This window comes from Anopheles cruzii, chromosome 2, assembly GCF_943734635.1.
Source record: "Anopheles cruzii chromosome 2, idAnoCruzAS_RS32_06, whole genome shotgun sequence".
Lineage (NCBI taxonomy): Eukaryota > Metazoa > Arthropoda > Insecta > Diptera > Culicidae > Anopheles > Anopheles cruzii.
Window position 1 is genome coordinate 49823399 of NC_069144.1, and position 22449 is coordinate 49845847.

At 47.2% G+C, this 22449-nt stretch overlaps 1 protein-coding gene across 1 annotated transcript; it reads right to left on the bottom strand.

Moving 5' to 3' along the window:
- Positions 1–582: 582 nt before the first annotated feature.
- On the bottom strand, positions 583–5274 carry LOC128268672 (tyrosine-protein kinase Src64B). Its single transcript, XM_053005842.1, has 4 exons — positions 5030–5274; positions 4262–4475; positions 3928–4181; positions 583–3834 (listed from the first exon to the last, which is right to left on the bottom strand). Exons 1-4 carry the CDS (start codon positions 5250–5252, stop codon positions 2912–2914), a joined length of 1614 nt encoding a protein of 537 aa, XP_052861802.1. The 5' UTR covers positions 5253–5274; the 3' UTR covers positions 583–2911.
- Positions 5275–22449: the final 17175 nt, after the last annotated feature.

A 22449-nucleotide genomic window follows, 5' to 3' on the forward strand; every position in this document is an offset into this window, starting at 1 on the left:
CGTTGGTCGGATAAGTTGTGTTGTTTGTTTTCTGAAGTGGCTATAACTATATTAGTTAAAAGAGTATATAACAACAATTGTTCGTTTCATTTTTTTATCCTGTTTTACGTGAAGAGAAATCACGCACCCTGCAAGGTTCTTTTGCTGTTGGACCGATACTGTTCGCCGTTCACCATGCTTTTCCTAATATAAAACTGCAACCCTAACCTCTGCGCCTGGTTTCGTTTTAAAAGTTACTTCGGTGTCTCAGGATTGGTTACGTCCGGTCCGGGGTTAGGCGACATGGTGCATGCGTTTAGCTAACATGGGTCAAAAAACACACGCCCTCAGAACGGGCAGTGTGCCCGCAGGGCATATACACAATAGGTACCGCTGTAAAATTTCATCATTTCCTGTCATGAGGCATTCTAAAATATCGCAAAAACTTTCCAACTGCAGATGAAATCAGCTTCTCTCATTTGGGCGGAGTGAAAGAAGAAAGTTGTTGGCTGTTTGTTCTCTTTGTTTTATAAATGACTCCCGGAGTAGTGGCAACCTACGCGGGTAGTGTAAACAAGAGACTAAACATCCTAGTGGCGGCCAGTAAATGCTCCAATTCAATCCACTTTCCGCGTCGGGGTATCGGGGTATAAATATAATGTAGTCGTAAAATGTGTACTGTTTTTGTATTGTTTCGTGGTATGATTTGCGTTTATGCGTTGCTTTATTTTCTTCTCTTTTTACTACTGCACTTCACATAGTTTAGCTTCACCAGACTCTTCTTCCTGTCTTCCTGTCACTAGTTATTTTCCATTCATCCCATTAACTTATGCTGAAATAGCTAATTTAATTTAGAGCTTATGCTTATGTTTATTTTACGCGTTCCACAAATTTGTCTATTCGTCAATGAATGTATGGGTGTGTAATAGTGAGAGTCACTGTGAGTTTTACCTCCTTTCGTCCATCCTAGTTGCCACTGCCATTCTTGGTAAAATTGTATCAGAAGAACCGCATTTCGAAAATCATCACACAACGCATCTTCACTCTGATAGCCGAAACCGGTCCAAATGCACATCATGTTTGTTATAGTATCGGGTTGCTATGTTCGTTTGTTTGTTTGGTTTTGCTATTTTCACCGTTTATTTTATTGTTTTCTTTGAATTCATGCCCCAAAAACTGTTCTCTTTTTGCGACATTTTTGTGTCTATGTTTTGCGCTTTTATGACGAGGAGAGGAAAAAGAGCAGTGCGTCAAAAATGATATTCTTGCATTGCACATCACACCACTCGCCATCAGAGAATGCATATCTATTATGAACACCAGAACCAGAGGGAATGCACCAAGAATTGCAAAGAAAATGGATAGTTGAATGCATATCTATGGCAGTTCGAAGACACATTTGGCTCCAGCGTCCAGAAGCGCGTCCTTCTACGTTGGTTTTGCATTTGCAGCAGAATTTTGCGGGATTGTGCAAGATCGTGATGATAGTGCTGAGTTCTATTCTTTTCCCTTTCGTTTTATTTAAATCATAATATCACTTTCAGCGTGAAGTCTATTACGATCTGATTTTACTTGATTTTGTGCTGCATTTAAACTGTTTGCTTCCCTTAGAAAAGTAAAACTATAGAACGACAAACAAAAGTTTGGCGCGAACACCGTGTGATGATTATCCGTTGTTATTTTCATGTTTTGAGTTCTTTAGTCATTGTCTGTAAACGCTCTTTTTGCTAGTAATTTAACGCTGATATTGGCTTCGTGGGTTGCTAATGATACGAGCGCGTTACGCGCCATCCTCGTTGTCTTGGCGACGGTGGCTACATAGAATAGGATTTCAAAAGAGTGGGGCTTACATTTTGTCGATAGTACACAAAAACTCTCTGCCCAAAACCGTATTCGTATTCGTTAAAACTAAATGTCAAAAACCTACACGATTACACGGGAATTAGAATTAGATGAATAACATTTGAACTTTGGTTTTTCATTCCGTCTTTCCTTTGTGCCAATAATTTTCTTAGCATTTGCTGGGGATGTAAAATCGATCCTCCAGCAGAAGAAACTAATCGGCGCACCGAAAGTTCCTGCAGACGGACATACACACCACTCGTGCACATTTTTCTTTTAGCTTGTCTTTCCTTTTCGCTTATACATTTTTGTTTTTGCCGTTACTCGCGGTTACTATGTTGGATATGGGAGGAGTCTCTCGGGTTGATGCCTAATGAATACGATGGATTTGACAAATGTCAGTCCGTGTCTTCTCTTTTCATTTCATTCTTCTTCCATTTCTCCGCAGGCGCGACACCAAATTTCTATGTTCCTTCCCAGATCCTGCACGCTTAAGGGTGATTAAAATTAATGGCCCACGGAAAAAGAATCCATCCCCCAAGCACGTACATGTACGAATTATGTGCTTCGTTCGGTGTTTTGGGGACAATAAGCCATAACCTCCGCAATCCTCTTGAGCTAACGCGTGTGCGTTTCTAAAACACACCATAAAAGATCACTAAGAGTGGCCTGTCGAATTTTACCTTATCCTGACCTGAAGCTCGCACACGACTTATTGGCAACAGGAGAAGATCCACTTGCTTTGCACATAGCCATCTACCGGCTGCTGTTGTTATGAACGAGTGGTTCATACGCAGGTGTTTCCACGGTTAGTAGCAAATAGTGAACTTTGAAGTGGAACGGATTGAGCAAAAAATGAAACTCAAATAACCGTTGTGCTTGAACGGGCGACACAGAAAGCAAGGGAGGGAAGAAGGTAGAGAGAAAACGATCAAGGTTTTCCGGTGTAACCTTTGCGTGCCTTTCCGCCACGTCTCACATCTACAACGCGAGGGAACAGGACTCTTACGTATCTAACCCTGTGCATCTGCCCCTCTACCGGAGGAGCAGACCGTGACGCCAGGACCGGTCAGGGGTCGGCCTAGGGCGCTTAGTCCTGCACCTCTCGGTACGGGACCTCCGAGGTGATGGTAAAGTTCTGGAAGTAGTGATTCAGAAACTCGAACGTTGGCCGTTTGTCCGGTATCGCGTCCCAACATTTCAGCATCAGACTGTAGATGTCATCCGGCAGGTGGTGGTTGGTCGGCTTTGGCATACGGTAGCCCCGCTCGATCTGCTCGATCACCTCTCGGCTGTGCATGCCGGGGTACGGCACCTGACCGTAGGTGAACAGCTCCATGAGCAGAATACCGTACGACCAGACGTCCGACTTGATCGAGAACTTGCCGTACACGATCGCTTCCGGGGCCGTCCACTTCACTGGGAAGCGAGAGCCCTGCTTGGGGCAGTACTCATCGTCGGCTATCACCCGCGCCAAACCGAAATCACAGATCTTCGCCACGTTGTTCTCCCCTATCAGCACATTGCGAGCGGCTAGATCGCGGTGGATGAGCTGCTTTAGCTCGAGATACTCCATACCGGACGCAACCTGTGCCGCTATGTAGATCAGATCCTCAAACTGCAGGAACTGGCCGTCACCCGTGCGTAGGAAGTCGAGCAGGCTTCCTTTCGACATGTACTCCTGTACGATGTAGATCGGTTCCTCTTTCGAACACACGGCGTACAGCGCTACCAATCGGCTGTGGCGGAACTTCTTCATGATGGCCGCCTCCTGCAGGAACGCCTGCGTCGACATTGTACCTTCGCGTAGCGTCTTCACTGCCACCTCAATGTTGTTGCGCCACTTGCCGTAGTACACTTCGCCGAAGTTACCATGGCCAAGCTTGCGAATGAGCTGGATCTCGCTGCGATTAATTTCCCATTTGTCACGCAACTCGGGCCCAAGATCCCACACCTGAGGCTGGGGTTTTGGGCAGGGACTCGAGAGTACGTGGCAAAGGCCGAGTGCATTCTCTAAAAAGGGACACAAATGATCTCGTTAGAATGTTACAAATCATACATGCTTTACAAAGCTAAACAGAGAAGCTTTCAGAACTGCAGACTCACTTGAATATGCCATCACGAGCGCAGGTAACGAGGGGAAAGTTTGGTTTGTTGCGATATAGTAGCCACCGTTGTCCAGCGGTTTGATCTTGTAATGCTTCACGTGGTAGCCTCGGATTTCCTCCCAATCCTTGACCGACAGCGAGAACCCGTTCGGATTGTGCTCGGACGGGCGCACCAGGAATGTGCCACGAGGGTTTTCGTTCGCCAGCAGTAACTTGTCTGCTTCCTTTCGGGAGACATTTTCGAAGAACCAACTAGAACGGTCGAGTGACAGAAAGTTACAACATTGAAGGATTCGCGTGTCGCGGGTTCGTAGATGACCCCGAAAACTTACTCTTCGCTGTTGACGCTCCGATCTTCGGCGACAAAGTTCCACGGGATAAGACCTTCCTGGCGAGTTTTCAGGTGCACTACGCGCCACCAGTCGGACTCGGTGTCGTCCATCACCTCCATCCGGTCGCCCTTGACGAAACTGACGTCCGTTTCCTCACGAGCATTGTAGTTGTAGAGTGCCACCACTATCCGTCGCGTATTGTGACCAGGCAAGACTGTGTCGAGAAGAAAATCATTTAAAAAATCGAATCATAATGATCAAATAGTGATAAAGACGTGAAAAATGTTGTTTTCTAGTTTTTGTTGCCCTAGGGCTAGGGCTTCTTCTATAATAATCAATATGCCGCTGGACGACCTCTAGTTGAGCTGATTCGATTGATGATGCTGCCCCATTATCTAGCTCAACACGTCCGAACCGCGATAAGCGCGAAGTCGGCTCTTACTGTTAATCTTGGCCCTAAGTGTTTTCTGAGAACCGTTCTACACGACAAGAAGCATTGCATTGATTGCTGAAATAGGAGATAAGAAGCTGTTGAGACAGCTTCGACCCTAACTAGCGGTGCTGACGCTCTCTGACTGTACTGATACAAAATATCGCTTAAGGAAACTACAAGCCGGTAGCGAACAAAGAATATGCTTTGCGGTCGTCCAGTAAACGATGTGGGATTTTGATAAGATTACCGCTGACAGATTCTAGGAATCAATTTTCCAGAAAGTTTACTTTGTAAGGTTGGCAAGTTTGGTCAACAATTGGCGGCGGATTACTTACGCGGTGTCGTTCTGGGTCTTATGATGTCCACGCCACCCTTCGGGTGCTTTATCAGCTGACCCCGGTTCGGGTCTGGTGTGTAACGTGAGTCGATCGAACCGCCATTAGTGTGCTTCGGTCCGGAAAGGTTCGAGTTGAAGCTGTTCTCGCCCTTCTTGTAGCCGCCGGGATAGGTGAGCGCTAGTTCCTGATCCTGTCGCTTGCTGCAACATTTGTTGCCCATCTTAAGGCGCGTGGGCACTCAACAACACCACAACACACACTGCGCTCGCTTCCGCACGATGTTGATGCTCGCCGTGGCTCTTTTATGTTGCCCAAGCGCCTAGTAGGTTCAACCCCCGCAGGAGCTCGCGGTTAGCAAATTCTGGGTTAGTTTAGCCTTCGGGCTTTTACAGCTTAGGGTTGTGTGTTTCGAAACGGATGAGGTTACGATTGGAACAGGCTACTCGCGCCAGCACATTCTCACGGAGCAGCATCCAGACTCTCACGTTCTACGACTACCCGGAATCGATGAAGATGAGCCGAAGAATGACGCTGAGGACGATGACGGTGCTGTCGAAGGCGATTGTGGCACGCGGGTTAAAAACGATGATGACAGCCGTGAGTAGTGCGAAGTGATGAACGTTGTGAAACTCTTCATTGGGAAGCTAAAAGCCTTCCGCTGCGATGATAAGATGAGACGAAAGCATACACGAAACGGTGCTCCGAAGTGCCCTTGATTGATATCTGTCCTCCCTTCGGGCGCCCCACCTAGCTGTTCCGCTCCACGTCTTAGTCCAACCCGAATCACAGCGCTCTCCTAGGGACGGTGATTAATAGGCATCACATCGTTCAGCGATTCGGTTGGACCGTGATTTACGATCAAAAGACCGATATGTCCACCCCGCACGAGGATCCACCCTCCCTCTATCAGCATGTGCGTAATGGCGACGGTTGGCAACTTTTTTCATTAAACTCTCCTGGACTTGATGTGTTCAGTGTTTCTATGTCTTTTTTTTTTATTCAACAACCGGCACCATTTTGAGACCCTGTCATAGCAGATTTTTGGCTTTTTTCTGCTGTTTCGTACCACGATCTGAAGGACCAGCGAAAAAACTTCGTTCTACGGTAAACTTTGCGCTATTGTGTTTGCATCTCTCCTCCAGCGCGGTCGCAACGTGTTCGCCCCGACGTTCTAGGGAAAGTTTGGGCTACAAGTATGCAAATCTGCTGCCAAAGACAAATTGCAACGATTCTTGGACGTTGTTGCGGTTCGCTCCGGTCGTCCGACCAGCGCAATCATAGTGTAGAGAGAGAGAGAGAGAAGTAGTTGGTTGTGGGCGCGCGGGGAGCCGACGGAAACTTTTTGCTCGTCCAACTATGCCAGAGACAGGGCTGATGACGGCGGATGTGCGGTCTGTAATGGGAAAATAAAAGAAGAAGAAAAGGCATTAGATATTTGTACACGATCGTGTCGAGCATTTCGGTTCGTTTGAGTGAAATTTAGGAACAGAAAATGGAAAGTTTTCGCACGAGTTTGTAATTTTCTGCCGATTTTTGTATCTAATGTTTTACAGTTAGCCAACATTGACACACACTGAGTTTTGACACACTTTTATGCTCTAAAGAAACCAGAAAAAAGCCCACTTGTTAAACAGACCGAAGTAGCATCTGCGATTGAACCAATCGCCAACTTAGCGATGGTAAACAGTGCTGCCCGGGACATTCCAGAACTCGAGGCTGTTTGTTTATTTTTATTGATTTACGTGAATATTAAATAGAAAGATAAAATATTAGTAATTATTATATTTAAATGGCTAAACACTGTATTGTCATAACACCTTCGTAAGCACGCTATTTGTCGATTAATTTCACGTCCTCGCTATTTTACCAACACCCGGCGTTTGTTGCATTGACGACGCATTGCCATTACCACCAACACACAACTCCATGGCAGGCCTCTGACCAACAGCAACCCGGAGGGCGCCGTCGAGACAGTCAAAACGCCCCCTTTAAAAATGAAGTCACGTTCACAAACGGCGCGGAGCGCGTTTGCGGCAGAAATCCAACGACAAAACAAATCGCAATAGAAATGGGATCAGTTCGTGCGATCCGCGAAGATATCGCGAGCGCCTTCGGCGTCGTAATGCTCCATCGTTACTGGTGTGACTAACCGAGGTTTGCACACACGCCATCACGGTGCGGGGGATTCTTGTGGCGTGCTTGCAGCGTTCTGCTCGGTGGGTGGTGGTGCCGGGAATAAAAAGTTAAACCACAATGATGTAAAACAGCCAACCATCAACCAGAGCGTGCGCCATCGACGAGAAATCGTGCGGCACAAGGAAAGCGCGTAATGCTACAATTTGGCGACGTTTTGGCGGCTTTGCGTTCCGGGGAATCATCGGAAGCCACCGACCGCGAAAAGAAAGCGCGCAGCGCAATAAAGCGACACTGCGATAAAGCTAGCGCTCGTGAAAATGTTCGTTAAAATCACAGAAAACACCAAATGGCCTAAAGGAAAACTCGTCTGCCCGAGAAGTTAGCGGCTGGCCGGGGCCCGCTTTGGAGTCTCACAATTTGCGTTTCTTTGTGGCCGACGATGGCCGGGGTTTGGAATTTTTCTCACCATCGTTAGCATTTTATTAGCCTTCCGTCGGTCAACTATGGCATTAGTCTTTCCAAACGGCAAATTATTTATTTCGACCATTTTCCTTTATTTATCCTTACGAAACCACGTCAACATTGAGGAGCCAATTATTTATAAGTCCATAAAACGAATGGTTATTGTGGTGATCCTTGTATTCCATAGCCCTGATTTTGACGACGTAATACATCGATACATCTCATCCGTGATTTGTTTCATATCATACCTTACTTCATAGCGAACAAAAGTTTCGATAAACTAATTTAGTGGCTTATGAAGCTATCCGAATCAGCTAACTAACTAAGCTCATGATCCGAAAGGCAACCGAGTTTTAGTGTCATCGAGAGACCGATAGGTAGACAACGCTAGCATCGTCTGCGGATCGTACCTTGACAATGTGTGAGCCACATGGTTTTGAACGACAGAATTTCCCCTACAGCACGGGATACAGCCTTCCTGGTGGTGCGCTACGCATTTGTCATTTGATCCCAAACAATCATATTGCTACCCGTATGCAGGACGACGCTCTCCGAGGCTTGCTTCCCAGCGGGAGGCCCCAGACAGACACGGCATATGCATTTTAATTATCGATAAACCCCGAAGCAAGCACGTGATCAGTCCCCCGCGTAAACGCATAGAACGCATTCAGCGTTAGTGTCTTTAACAGCTTGTGCTCATGTTCAAACGTTTGAGAAGCAATTAGAGCAGATGGATTCATTTAATTTCCCCGGCTCTCATTACGATCCGTTATTCCATTTTCTTTTTCAAATACACTACCAGGAATATAAAGATTTAATTTTCTCTATTTCGACTCGGATCGGCACAGCTCGAACGTTGATTTTAATGACCGTAGGCCCCTGAGCGGTTGAGCTCGTTCTTTTTCGGTTAAGTACGGCGCAAGTCCACCGAAGCATTGCTTTCTTCTGCCTAGAGGCAGCTTGCCTCCAGGCACCGGGCAGCGAAAAACTCGCGAATGACATGCTCCATTACTCGTGGTAATTGAATGAGACAAACTCAAGTGCTGGTGCAATATTTCGCCCCCGAGCCGGCATCTGTTGGCTCTCCTCCGACAGGGCCGCGACAATCTTTCTTACACGGCTCCAGAGAGAGAGGCGCATTGCACGGGAAGGAATATATTTTACACTCCAGCAGGCAATTGAATTATTAAATTACGCTCCACGCACATCGCTCGTGGATACACACACCACCATCGACATGTCGGCGTCCCAAGACGACATAATTTTTCCTCTAGCTCCGTTGCACTTACACGCGAAAAAGGCGCGTTTGAAATGAAATTTAGAAATGGCACTTCCGCAACTCCTGAGTACGTCACCGATTTCTGCACCAACGAGCTAATTTATATAATGTTTATGTAACTAACCGAGCTAAAGAAAACGTCTCTCGGGGAATATTATTAGGATTTTGGGACGACGGGCGTCAAACTATGACGCCAGTGGGCCAACATTTTTTTTCCCTGGATTAAGAGCTAAAATTAAATCAAATATTTTCACGAGATTCTATTATAAATATCTGTACCGGGTGATACGATCGCCGTATAAAGTATACAGTGGTCTACATTCTGTGATTGGCGTCCTGTCCAGTATAAATCCCTTCTATCAATCCACATCGCAAGCATTCTTTGAAGAACTCTAAAAAATAATTAGTTAGTGAGTGAGTTAGTTAGTGAGTTAGTTAGTTAGTTAGTGAATCTAAAGCTTGTTTGGTAATCCGGTAATTTTTATGTTTAAGAACCTTATCCACAGAATCGACAAGGCCAGTTCGACATAAAAACTTCAATAACTCGCATTAAGAATTGCTTTAAATAAAAGAAGAAAACATATTTACTTAATTGAACGGAAATAATGACACAGTAACGAAAGACTGGCAATAAATCTTGGCAACGAACTAATAAAAGTATGGAATATGAAAATAAACTTGATTAGTTTCAAATTCATTGAGATACTTTCGATTAAGGGGTGATGGCGATTGTCAGAGTTTATAGCTACTGGATGATGACGGCCTGTCTATTGGCCAGAAAGAAATTAAAATTCCGTATCGAAATGGAACAACGCTCCACCCTGTCTCCAGCCAACAGCCCGCTGTGGACACTCTTGACAACGCGGGAGAGAGTCCACATATTGCTTGGGGCAACAGGTAACGAAATGCAAACACAGAAATTGAGAAAGCCAACGACCAAATGACACCATCACAACCCGACGACGAATCCGGCGTTTCGTCGGTCCCCTGGAGACTGCCATAGAGCGGCGGCGGTGTATGCGGTCGAAGGCCATAACAGCTAAACCATAAATATGGTTCCTCATTAAGACTGACGCCGCACCAAGGACGAAGCGCCACCGACGGCGCGAGACGATGTCATTTGTTTGCCGGAAGAAGCGCTAAACCTCCGGAGGACCCGCCGATACACCAATCCCACGTTCCGTCTCGCGGTGCCCTCTTCCGCCCCAAAGCAAACACCAACTTCCCGGCCCCCGCTCCGCTGCTGGGGCCAGTCCACAAGCGCTGACATCATTCGTAGCCGACTGCCAGCAATTATCGCGCTTCGTGTTCGTTGCGCCGGGCGTGCCGGTGCTTGTGCGGGCCGCCAAATCGCCAAGATGCCAAAGGGGGCGCCCATGCACGCGATGACGACAAAATGTGCAACAGATGGCGGAAATTACCGCCCACCGCCAGGTCACGGGGTTGCGACAGGATATTGAACAGGATTGATAACGGCACCGGGCGGCACAACGGACATCCGCTGTTCGTTAGAAACCCGGATGAATAGGTGATTGAATATCTTAAGCGGATTAGCAGGGATGCCCGGGATAGAGAAGCGTTTTCTTACAACTTCTTTCATTTTCCTCGATGGACTCAGAAAAACCAAGCTGCCATCCTCTTGCAAGTACTGCCGCATCTGCAAAATTCATAATCGATTTTATCGATCTCTCTACCATTTACTAGGGCGGTCGATAAGTAATCAAGCCAGGGGATAAAGCAGATCCATCTCGTCACAATCCGGCTCAAGCCTCTGGAATAATTACATTTGAGTACAATTCTGGGCCATGACGATGAGAGATTCGTGCCCAAAGTCAAGCGGTTCTTCGGAAGATCTAAGCTCAAATTCCAACTCCATTCCACTCCAAAATCGCACTACTGACGAGCACCCTGAAAACTGTTTTCATGTTAGAAGCCCAATAGATTGATTACTTTTGTCTTCGCTTCGAAACTTATACATTCTTTGTTGTTGATGTTAAGTGCTGAATGGAGAGGCAGCACACATAACCCAACGGACAGGAAGCTTGCAGTTCCCAGGCGACATCGATTAGTTCTGTCAGCTCAACCGGTAAAGTTCGCTTCGGGTTCAGAGTAAAAATTTATCTTAAACAATTTTGACTTCATTTTTAGTGCCTCCCAAGTGACTGAACTGACGTTTACAATTGACTTTTTGAAATATTTACTCGAGAATATGTGCGTGGAAATGACGTAAATTGTGACAGCCCCAAGAAAAATGGCCAGTGGCCGTTTAGAACGACAACCGTACAATTGTCTGTACAATCGGACTTTGGGCCTTCGTCACTTTCGCTCCATTTCTAATGTCCCTTTTTTAATGGTCCATTTGCACGACGTGACGATAATTTGTCATACGTCGACGTCGTGGTCGTCGCGCCGTCTACCAAAACTTTGGATGCCTGCCACATGCCTTACGGGTGGGCTAGACCGTGATCGTTACCGGTGTGTGACGTAAGGAAGTATAAGGCAGAGGAAGCATTAAAGCACAAAAAAGCATTGAGAGCATGCCACTGCAGGGATGTTATCGATCGCACGGATCACAGAGCGAATTCATATTTTCTCATCGGATCATCTCATTTTCGGTGACAAGTAACCATTTTTCATTTTCGCTTCCACCGGCGCCGTTCGTCGGTGGATGTTCCGCTACTACGGATGGCAAAAAGTTTCCATTACTGCATGTCACCAGTGCGTCGCGTCATCCCAGACCTTACCCAGACTGTTGAGGGTCATCATTATCGCCGAGCATCATGCAAATGCGCCAACACCATATGTTTGGTGTGTAAAATCGGGGCAGTGGCATAGAGCTCCTCCTTCAGGCGACACAATGGCAGCGTAAAAAAAAAACTTACCCCGCCGATAGGATCCGTAACGTGACCGATTGCGACTATTACAGCGTTTGCTGCGGCGAGCTGTGCAGTCGTAAAACAAAATTACGATTTCCGTGATCGTAATACAGGTCCAACAGTTATTGTTTTGCGGAATAATGCACACTCACGTGGCGCATGAACAAATAAATCACATCGGAAAATGCCGTCCCGGTTCACGGAGAACACGAGCATTCCTTTATCTTTCTCATGAAGGTTGGTGGTGAGGATTCGGTTGCAATAGTCCTTTTTGTCGTGCGTGACATACTGACGGCCCACACCAGCCACCCACATCCACCCTTCTTCGTTTCCCCTTTCCGGTTGGTGGGTGGCTCTCTGCTGATGTTATTTGTGATAAGCGGTCACACGCACGCGTTGGTGACGGTGGCTAGAGAGTAATAATAGAGTTCAAGGTGAATTGCTGCGCTGATGACTTTATGGCGTGTGACAAACCTCTCTATTGCTATATTAAACGCACGAGAGAGAGAGAGAGAAATGTGTGCCAACGTGTCGTAGCCTCGGAGGAACTTTCTGCCCTTTCCAGGGGGATCCACTCAACAAGTCCTTCGAAGTGTCGAAGAAGTTTTGGGAACGGCACCTTCTGAAGAACGTTTATTAATTTAATACTGTTAATGACTAATTTGTTTGTTAATTTGAAATGTACATATGGGTCATGGATTCACTGATTGGTGTTTAGGCGATAGTACCGCAGCGCTCTCTGCTCAGAACTCATAGAACTACTCTCCGATTCAAGGCAATTTATGTTCTCTCTCTCCTTCTGCGGATATTTTTGCACTGCTGTTGCGTGCACGAGGCGTTTTTCTAATTAATCTTATTTATTTATAGCCACCGCGCGATGTTGGCTTGTGGTTTCATTGTCAGAACATAGTTCCAATTGACCGAGAAGCCACGGCTGCGGTGGCTGCCCGGTACAGCGATTCCAAAAATAGTTGCAAACTGCGGATGAAGCCACAAGAGCGAGCGATGGCGAGCATATGGAAAGTATTCTGGGCGGCACCTGGGAACCCCGGACGGTCGGCAATCTGAAGAGGAGCAATTACATAAAACAAGGCGTATTAAACCAGAAGTGATTCCGGGCGCCAGATGAGCAAGACTTTGCACTTTCACGTTGAGTACACGCACGCACACCTACCATCGGCACCGGGTGACCGCCGGCGTGTGTTATCATTATCATTTAATGTAGTTACACAGTGTGGCCCCACACACGACTTACAGTTAGCTAACAGAGACGATGCCGATGGCTGCTCGGGCTTCCCGCGCAGCAGATGGTCAGAAGGCGCCCTCCTGCCAGCCGGCTATCAGTGGCCCGAGTGCTGCGCCCATCGCCACGAACTCGTGGCGAGCTTCCAAATCAAACAAAACAAGACCAACCTTCTTATGGTTGCGCCGGGTTGCGTGGCTAGCTGGCGCAATAGCATAAACAGCTGCACGCTCCCTCGCCTTGGCCAATTTAAACAGCAGCAGGAAACGCATCCCTCCAGTAGGTGGCACCACCGAGGGAGGTAACTAGAAAGTCGGCTACCTCCTTGCGTGTGGTCCAAGAAAATTGGGTTTCTTGTCAACGTTTCGAGCTCGCATTTTTATGCAATTCCGGTTTGCCCCATCCAAATGTTTCTCGGTCCTGGGCGCGGTTAAAAAGATTGCCCGCCGTTTCGTTAAACTCGAATTCTACGTCCTGTCGTCCTACGTTGTCTCTTCGCAGTCTCTCGGGACCGGAAGTTCAAATTAGCCCCGTTCGAAAATAGAACGATACGCGAAATGGAATAATTATGCAAAGCATTTTAGAGAACATGTTTCCGAAACAGAACACGCTGTGCCCAGCGGCCCAGAAAAAAAGAAGCCAATCTTCTACCGTTGCTGATTATAATTCTATGGTTTTCGTCGTGCAAGATGCTCACATTTATTTTGGGGGGCTAGAGTTTACAAACTGGATTAAGGCGACCACACCAGCAGAAGCGGGATCGGAAAAGCATTTTCCTAAATCTCGAGCCGCACACGGAAAATTATCCAAATTAATCCTCGGCTGAAGCGATGCGACAAAAAATAACTTGACACCAACGATACGACACCGTTTACACTTCCCAATCAACATTCCCGGGGGGGCCCAAATTTATTCCTCTTGTAGATCCGGCGAACGGCCAATTCCCCGAAAACTCCCGTCTCCCGGCTAATCACCTTAATGAATGGCGATAGCGCAGCCAAAATCTCAACAACCGCCGACCGTCTCAAGGCGATGTATTTCCGCGTTAATCCAACATCCGCATCGCGTCACCATTTTCTCCTTCTTTTGGCGGCCCTTTCTTCGGCTACCAAGCCGAAAACGAAACGAAATCACTTACAGCACCCGCTGCTTCGAGGTTGCGTTCTATGAACCCTGCGCCTGGATTATGCGGGCCGGGACATTTGGAATTTCGGAGCCGGATCATCCGAGACACTCATACCGAAGGGATGAAGAAGCAGCGAAGCGAAGGTAACAAATTCCACCAAAAAGCAAATGAATTACATAATCCTTTGCGGTCGCGCGGTTTATGCGCTCACGAACTAGGTTCACCCCGGGGGGAGTGGGCGCGGCGCCAGAAAAGACGATCTGGCGCCCACCAAAAGACCGACCCAAGCATAGTTGCCCAGACCCAAGCATCTGACCGCGCGCGCGTAGGAGCAGTGCAGTAACATTAAAAGCGCGCTTCGTCGTGACCTGATGATGATGCCCGTCTGTGCGATGGTCACGGGGTGGCCGTCCCGGTTCGCCTGTGGATGGTTGTCGTCGGCGTCAGCGGAGACATGCGCCAGCATCTTTTACGCAATTCGTTGACGCGTCCACGGGCAGACAGCACGGCGCGCACGTTCAAATGAATTTCAGTCTGTGAAAGACAGGCACCGGGCGTCAGCATGTTCGCGAGAGCGTGCGTGCCCATTTCGCTTCTCATGCTGTGGCGTTCGACTGACTGATTGATGGATTTCTGCCAACCATCGTTAATCGCGGCTGAGATCCTTTTGATCGTTGGGTGATGAGCCTTTTCACAGCGCATAAAAGAACGTTTGGGATCAAGAGATGTTGAAAAGTGTTCAGAAAAGCAAAAGAATTGAATGCAACTTCATTCTAAAAAACCACTGGACATTTTGATTCTGAACAGGGAACTTTTTTATATACGATTTAAATGATACGACACTATGGACAAGATCATAATGGTAATAAACAAAGATTACACATCACCAAATAGACAACATAATCTCTATATTTTTTTTATTTAAATAGATAATTGTGAACCCTTCTTGCATTTTAGTGTAGGGCTATAGTTCGTCCACTTAAGTCAGCTTATAATACATATTTGGCGGATGAAAAACCATTTGGTCTCGCATTTGCTGGTTGGTACATGTTTAACCAATGATGCATGAGTTGAACCGCACAGCTGGAGCACAGCTGCACTCGAGTGCAGCAAGAACACGCCGAAAACCAGCTTTTTAATGCACGTGTTTGATTTGCATCTGCATCGCAGCAATCCCTCCGGCAGCCGGCTCAACAAGCTGCACTCAGGATCCCTGCACAGACCTCCCCGGTCCAGCAGGCGACCACCCGCGTACCACACGATTACAGTTATTTGCCTTTTGGAGTGCAGGCAGCGTGTGCAAGATAGTGGCCATTTTCTAGTACGCTTTGGGAGGCAGAAACTTTAAAGGCAATAATTAAAGTTCCTGCTGAACGATCGCAGTGAACAATTCTCGAAATGGGCTCTTAGAGTAGCACGCTCCTATCGATGCTTCGGCTCGACTATCCAGCCAGTGTGCGTTCAACGCCTAGGAGTCACCTCACGATTCGGTTGCCCCCCCAGCTTAAACTTCTGATGGAAATCCGATAAGAACACACTCTTCATCATACGGCTCTTCCGTGGCGAACTCGTGGCCAGGGTTTTTCGAATGCTGCACAGTCGCTGGTGGTGAGAGGCTCGATAAAAGCCAAGCCTCTATTCGGCAGATTATCAGAGACTTCGTGACCATCATTGATCGGGCTTTCACTGCACATGCACCTCTTCTCTCATCGTGAGCGCCCGGCTATCCAGAAAGATAAAAAACTCTCTACCCTCAGCGTGTAGCATTCAAAGGGTTGGCGCATTGGTCTAAACACAACCAACGGAGTGACCTACATCACAAAACAGATTATCGGCGATCATCCCCTCCCGCAGGATGGGTTGCAGCCGAGGCTCACGAAGCTCGCAGATGACTTATTCTAGCGATACGGCGCCAACGGACTGCTACTTCTCATTCGATCATCGCGTGCATCAGCTCACCGCCTTGTTTAGTGAGCGAACCTCATCACGGTGCTCCGACTTCACGGGATCAATATCAATTGGATACATCGGGCGGACGCACACCCGAACCCACTGGACCATGATGGGCAATCTCCGCACGTATGTAGGGGGTCTCTACGCACGCAAAATTCGCATAAACCAGATCGGTGGACTCAATCGGGCCACGCACACGCTTTCCGGTGAATGGTTTTGGTTGCGTTTAAAGTAACAGTTTAGTGTCGGTATCCTCTCAAAAACGTTCCATTCACCGATACCGTTCGCTATGGTTTCTGTTCCGAAAACCCGGAACCTCCCACAGCGAGCCGCCCGGGAATGCGCGAACAAAATAATAACATCGCGGATCTTCGCGCCACGCTCTCGAAGAAGGGTGCGTGTTCATAAGACAACAGCCAGCCATTAGGGAGCGCAAGATTTATGCGGTTTCTGTTTTGCGCATCGTCCGGCTATTAGAAAGTAGCGACCACCAACAGTTCATAGCAAATACGTACCACTCTGTGCTCTTTACAATAGGTACAATGTACTTTTCTTGCCCAACTTACTTAATCTCGACGAATGAAAATGTATGGTAAATCAACAGGAGAACCCTAACACGAACGCGTCCCTTTTAAGAGTAGAGTTTTTAGTATTGTTTTGTATTTAGTGTTATTCAAATCGGTAGAACTAAAGCGAAACATCTTGCAATGTACAAAACTGTGCGCGAACCGTGGTTTGTTACGAAACAGTTTGTTTTGCTTTCTACAAACCGACGGAACCATCGATCAGTGTCCGATCAGCGTTCCATATTTTCATATCCCAAAGTGTAACGTCTTGCGAACCCTTCCGGTGCAACATGGATCGTTGTGAAAGCTTGTTTTCACGGCGTTCTGTGTGTTGTGTGATGTCTAGTTTCCCCTTCGGTGGCCACCGATGTCGAAGGCCCAAGTGAGACGATTTGTTGTTTGTTATTTATCTCTCGCCCGACAGCCTTCAGAAGACGCTTCATCAGGTCAAACGCCCAGGCCTATCTTACGCGTGAGTGTGTGTGTATGTGTTGCTCAGAAAAAAACCCAATGTTGCGGCCGTCGATTACACCAGAAATAGCTCGCAACATCGCGATGCAACCGGATCTCCGAACAAGACCGGTTTCCGGCCCTTACCTTCAAAACTCGCAGCGAAAGGCAACGGATTGTGGGCGATAGATGAAACTAAAAACTACAGTGTTTGAAATATTGGGAAATATAAACGAAATCTTTCTAAAAGTAGCAAAAGCAAGAACCGCAACCTTCCTTAAGTGACACTCGCTCCGCCGAACGCGGACTTAAAATAGTTTGATTGTAATTTATCAAAATCCATATCTCCGCCGCAATGCAGTACCGTAGATCATCATCTGGAAATCGATTCCTACACAAGATCGAACAACATCGATCGATTTGAAACAACAGAAAGGCATAGAATCAATAAACAAATGACCGATCGAAGTTGGGCAATGTTGCGGAGTCCCCGCTTCGGATCGTCGGACGAGATCGAGGCACCGCAGGAGACCTACTTATGGGTGTTCCCGTTGCTCCGGCCAGACTGGACGGCTGCTCAAAGGGAAAAACATAGCAAAGCAGCATCTTGGCAGCCACTCTTTCGTTTCTGTATTGAGAACCGGTTGCAGACTAGGGCCGAACCGGAAAGAGAAGTGCGCTGCCCAACCTGATCCTCCTTGAGATCATCCAGATCTTTGTACGAAAGTAGCGCAAATAGCAAAGCATTTCAGCGTGCATTTCTGTTGCAAAACGAAGTGTCGCGCAGTTTTTCGCCCTTCGATTTGTGGCCCGCAAACGGTCCCCCGGCACGTTCGAATTTGCCCGATTGACCGCATCTCCGGTTCCGCTTGCTTTCTTCGCCGACGTTCGCCGCGCGGAGGCCAAGTAACCTCCATTTGGCTTCAATTTAAATATTACTTCATCCTGTGAGTTGCGTCCATCGCGAGCAGTGTGCATTCTCCTGCAGCAAACACAACATGCGCCGTCCTACCTTCGCAATCTCCATTACCCGAGACGGACACACATCACGACCCATATCTCTACTCTGCGCAGTACGCAAACAACAACGCTCACACTCCTTGAACGCGGTGGTTCTGCTGCTGCTTCCGTTTCTCGACCTGCTTCAGGGGAACGATTTCGTGTTGCCACAACCGGGACCGCGCCGAGAACCGTTGTTGGGGTGGTGCGCTAAAAACCAACCCCACTCTGAGCTCGATCCGGCAGCCGGTTCGGAAAACTTTCCTGGTCTCGTCCACAGTCTGGTCCAACCAGGTCCCCAAACAAAGTCCAGACAGGCGCAAGAAGAAAGTCCGACTGTCCGACGACCTTCCCAGTTGACAATGATCTCGATCGCCGGCCAAATGGACCACAGAAATGATGTCTCCTTTCATCCTGCTCTCGAATGTTTCGGACACTCGGGGGAAACAGCCCGCAGTGGCTGGGAAGCGCGTTGAATCCAGCCACCAAACTCCGGCCAACAAACTTGTGAAAACTCGTCGACTCGTTTCATCAGTTTTGGAGTTCCTAAGATGGTGCGCTCCTTACCTGAAATGAGAAAAAAATATCTTGTCAAAATTGGAAGTCTTGTCAAAGTTATGATATGCTTGGCAGTTAAGAATCAGTCAATGGTCAACAGGAAGAAAGTTAGAGAGGGGTGTTAGAGACTATGAGCGAAAGTTGGCAAATTAGTTCTTCAAACTTTGAGAACGTTTGAGTACGGCATGCTTCGGAACTAGGTTAAGTCTCAAATTGGAACATTGTTACAAAGTTTGCCCATGAGCTCAGTTCCAACTCAACGATGCGTCATGTGGTGTTTGAAGAGGTGATGCTTAATTTTTCACACAAACAAAATACAATTTATGGGCATGTAAAATGTAATGTTCTCGTCAGGTGCGGCTTTGTGGCAACTTGAGTTTTGATGGTGAGTCCAACACGCGCCAACAATGAGGTCTGTTGCTTGCTGAATACCATTATGCAATTTGAATTCCAAATCTTCTGTCGCGAATGCGCCCGGAAAACGGGGCCAAAGTGGCCGGGCGTATGTGTGACATGTACATAATCGCATAAATGCAGCATAATGTGTCGTGCGCCTCGGTGGCGGACCCCAAACTGGGTGCTAATGTTTAACGCCACGGCTGTTGTCTGCTACGCTCTCACCTATCTGTTTATTACAGTGCGTATCGGGAGTACATCGGAGGGCACACGCAACATTATCATTCCCGTGTGAAGGACATTCAACCATGACCACCGAACGAGGCGTAGCTTTCACTGAAACTCGTTGGGTGTAACTAAAACTTTAGCTATTTTTAATATTGGCTTCAATCGAATAATAATCTCAGAACGAATAAGATTAGGATTTATGTGAATCAAATCTTGGCAATGTCGTGTATGGCACTGTCTGTTCTAGTTTCGCATGAAATAGAAACAAACAAGCTATTCTACTTTCGGAGAAATACTAATTTATCCGCCTGAAAAGCGTGGCAATAATGATTTGACATCCCAAACCCCGAGGAACTCCGCCGAGGGTTGGGTGGCAACGGATGCGTTATGTTATTTCTGCGTTTGACAAGACACATCTAACTTCGCGTCGTCAGTTTACCTATCCGTCGTAGGCAAGAAAAGGGCCACCACCTTACACGGCTTCTCTCGACGGGTGGCTCAGTTGACGGATTTTGCTGAGGTTCAATTTTACGCAACACACACACACACCCCGTCGTGTGGTTGTTACCCTTTGCCGCGATTGATACAAATGGCCCCGCCGTCTTCTTGGAGATTGACGGCGGTGCGCGCTTTTGGTGTCACATTCCCGACACGGTCTCACCACCGTCCCGTAGTTGACCCGTAGCGGCTTCAAAGTTGGCGTGTTTCACGCGTGTTCCAAGAAGATTAGAGCTGGCAAAGTTCTTTTACCTTTGGCCCCCCACAGCATGTTAGCATAAATGAAGGGCCCTCGCGCTGCACTTCTCGTTCGCGAGTGGTGAACGTGGCCGCGACAATGTGCATGGAAAACTCGCTTACATGCATGTCGTGTGTGGCGCAATTATGTTTGATGGCTATGTATTCTATTATGTGTATAATATTGCGCGGCTTTACCGTGTGGTTTCTTGATTGACTGGCCAAATGATAATGAATGCGCCAATACAAGTTCACAAATGTTACACCAGCAACTTAAAAGACCCGATTTTTCGAACACCCTGTACTATTCCACCATATTTCAGTACACCACATTGTAATCAAGCTCGACAAAAGATGCATCATCGTCTGCTGTCTAAATGTGTGATGGAAATTTAATTAAATTTCCTTTGTTAATTAGTGGCGCCGGAATGTACGAACGAGCTAACCCTCCACACAGACCTCTAGACCAGAGCCAATACTGCTAAATGTGTAGCTGGGGTTCCCTAACTTATAGCCTCGTGTCAGACTTCCCAGAAATACCAGCGTTCATCTGCAAGATACAGAGCTAGCGTTTCGTCGGAAAACTTCTGATATACCAAGGGCGGGCGTAAATTACGCAAAACTCAAACAGTGACAGCGAAGGTACACACCTCCACGGCAGTGATCGACGGCTTGAGGCGCGAAGTAAACCTCAGAAACGTAAACTTGAGGATTACAAAGGAATCTGGGAAATATGATTCTTCAGAAGCACATTTCATCCCATTTAGCAACATTATGCTAATCATGTCACAACCATAATAAGCCAATATTCCACATCCACAGAGTGGCGGTTTCTTAAGCGAGCAAGTTCGTTTGTGGCAATTATGTAACCTTAAATGTTTAGATATAATATGTGAAGTCAATATTTAATATTGTAAATATCTAGGATCTTTTGTAACATTCAAACACACTAATAATAATAAATCCAGGGAGTATGTTCCTCTGACAGGTGTCATTGCTCTCGACAGCGTTGTCACAAGAGGTGTGCATAAAACCGTGCGCGATAATAAACAATGACAACCCGAACAAAATAGCAAATGTTAAATAATGCGCCATCGGTTCCCCGTCAGGAAAGTACATAAAAAAATTGCTCTACATTTCAATCCCAAAAAGCACCACTGTTCGGTGCACCGTCGGCCATGAGTAACACCTTCTCCGACGGCGGTACGCCATTCGCTACAACATAAAAGCAATCTGCCGAGAAGAATGCTAAAGTTGCGCCAGTAAGGGATGAAGTGCCACGTAGAGAACGCGGGCAGCAAAGTGCCATTTGTTCCAATTACTATGCTGACGGTAAGCAACCGGCATTGCTCCTAGCAAGGGAGAGTCCACTAAAAATGGAGAAAATATTCACGACAAACAAAAGAAGGACCACCGCTGATTGTTATCCGAGAAAAGAAATACTGTTTGCTAGTTTTACTTCAATACATTGTGAGCCGTTGTCAGGAAAAATCGCACCCAACTTCCATTGCGAAATTATTTGGCCAAGAGGTGCAAAGTTCATGTTGAGACTAATAACCTATTTAATTGTAGAGTTCTTCTTAAATGACATACCAAAACACGGTAAAAAGTATGTATAGCACCATTATTTTTAAAATATCCTTTAAGAGAATAATGTTTCCAAGCATTGTCCTTATTTTCATCAGTGATGCTTCACATTAACAGCACAGTATCAGACACTACGTACATTTTCATTAGAAGCAACGCTCGTCAGTCGAGTGAAGAGAGTTCCATTACGTTTTAAATTGCACAATCGAGCACCGAGACGTAATTGTAATCGTCTTCCCTGCTCCACCGATGGTCTGCCGATGCGCCTATATCATTCTATTGTCTGCCGGTGACAGCAATCTCCTCAGTCACAATCTCAAGAGCAAGGATGTTTTAAACCCATGAACAGATACGTCGCCCGTCAGCCGACGCCCGGCACACAACTAAAGAATGTGTAATAGGCCCCGGACCAAAAGAGCAAGGAATCTTAACCGACACTTGGAACGTCTTGCCGGAATCGGAGACGGATGTCCCGTCCGCCGTCCACCATGCGCACCTTCCTTACCATCAGCAATCGAGGCCATCCGGCCCGTAGAAGCAATCGATTGATGAAGACGGGTGCCGACCGCCCGCCCGCCGACCGGGAAAGGAAGTTGCGTGAATTTATTCGGAATACTAAAAACCCTTTCGGTTCGTATTCTCTGCTCGAGACTTTGCCGCCGCCACCGACGATCGCCATTCGAAGCGGTATTTATCTTCCGGAGCGTGGCCCCCGGGGCCGGGCAGTACGCGCAAAAACCGAAATCTGGGCAAATGTCGATCCCGACCGTCGAAGGTAGAAGGCGAGACTTGATGTATGCGTATTCTGGGAATAAGTATCGCG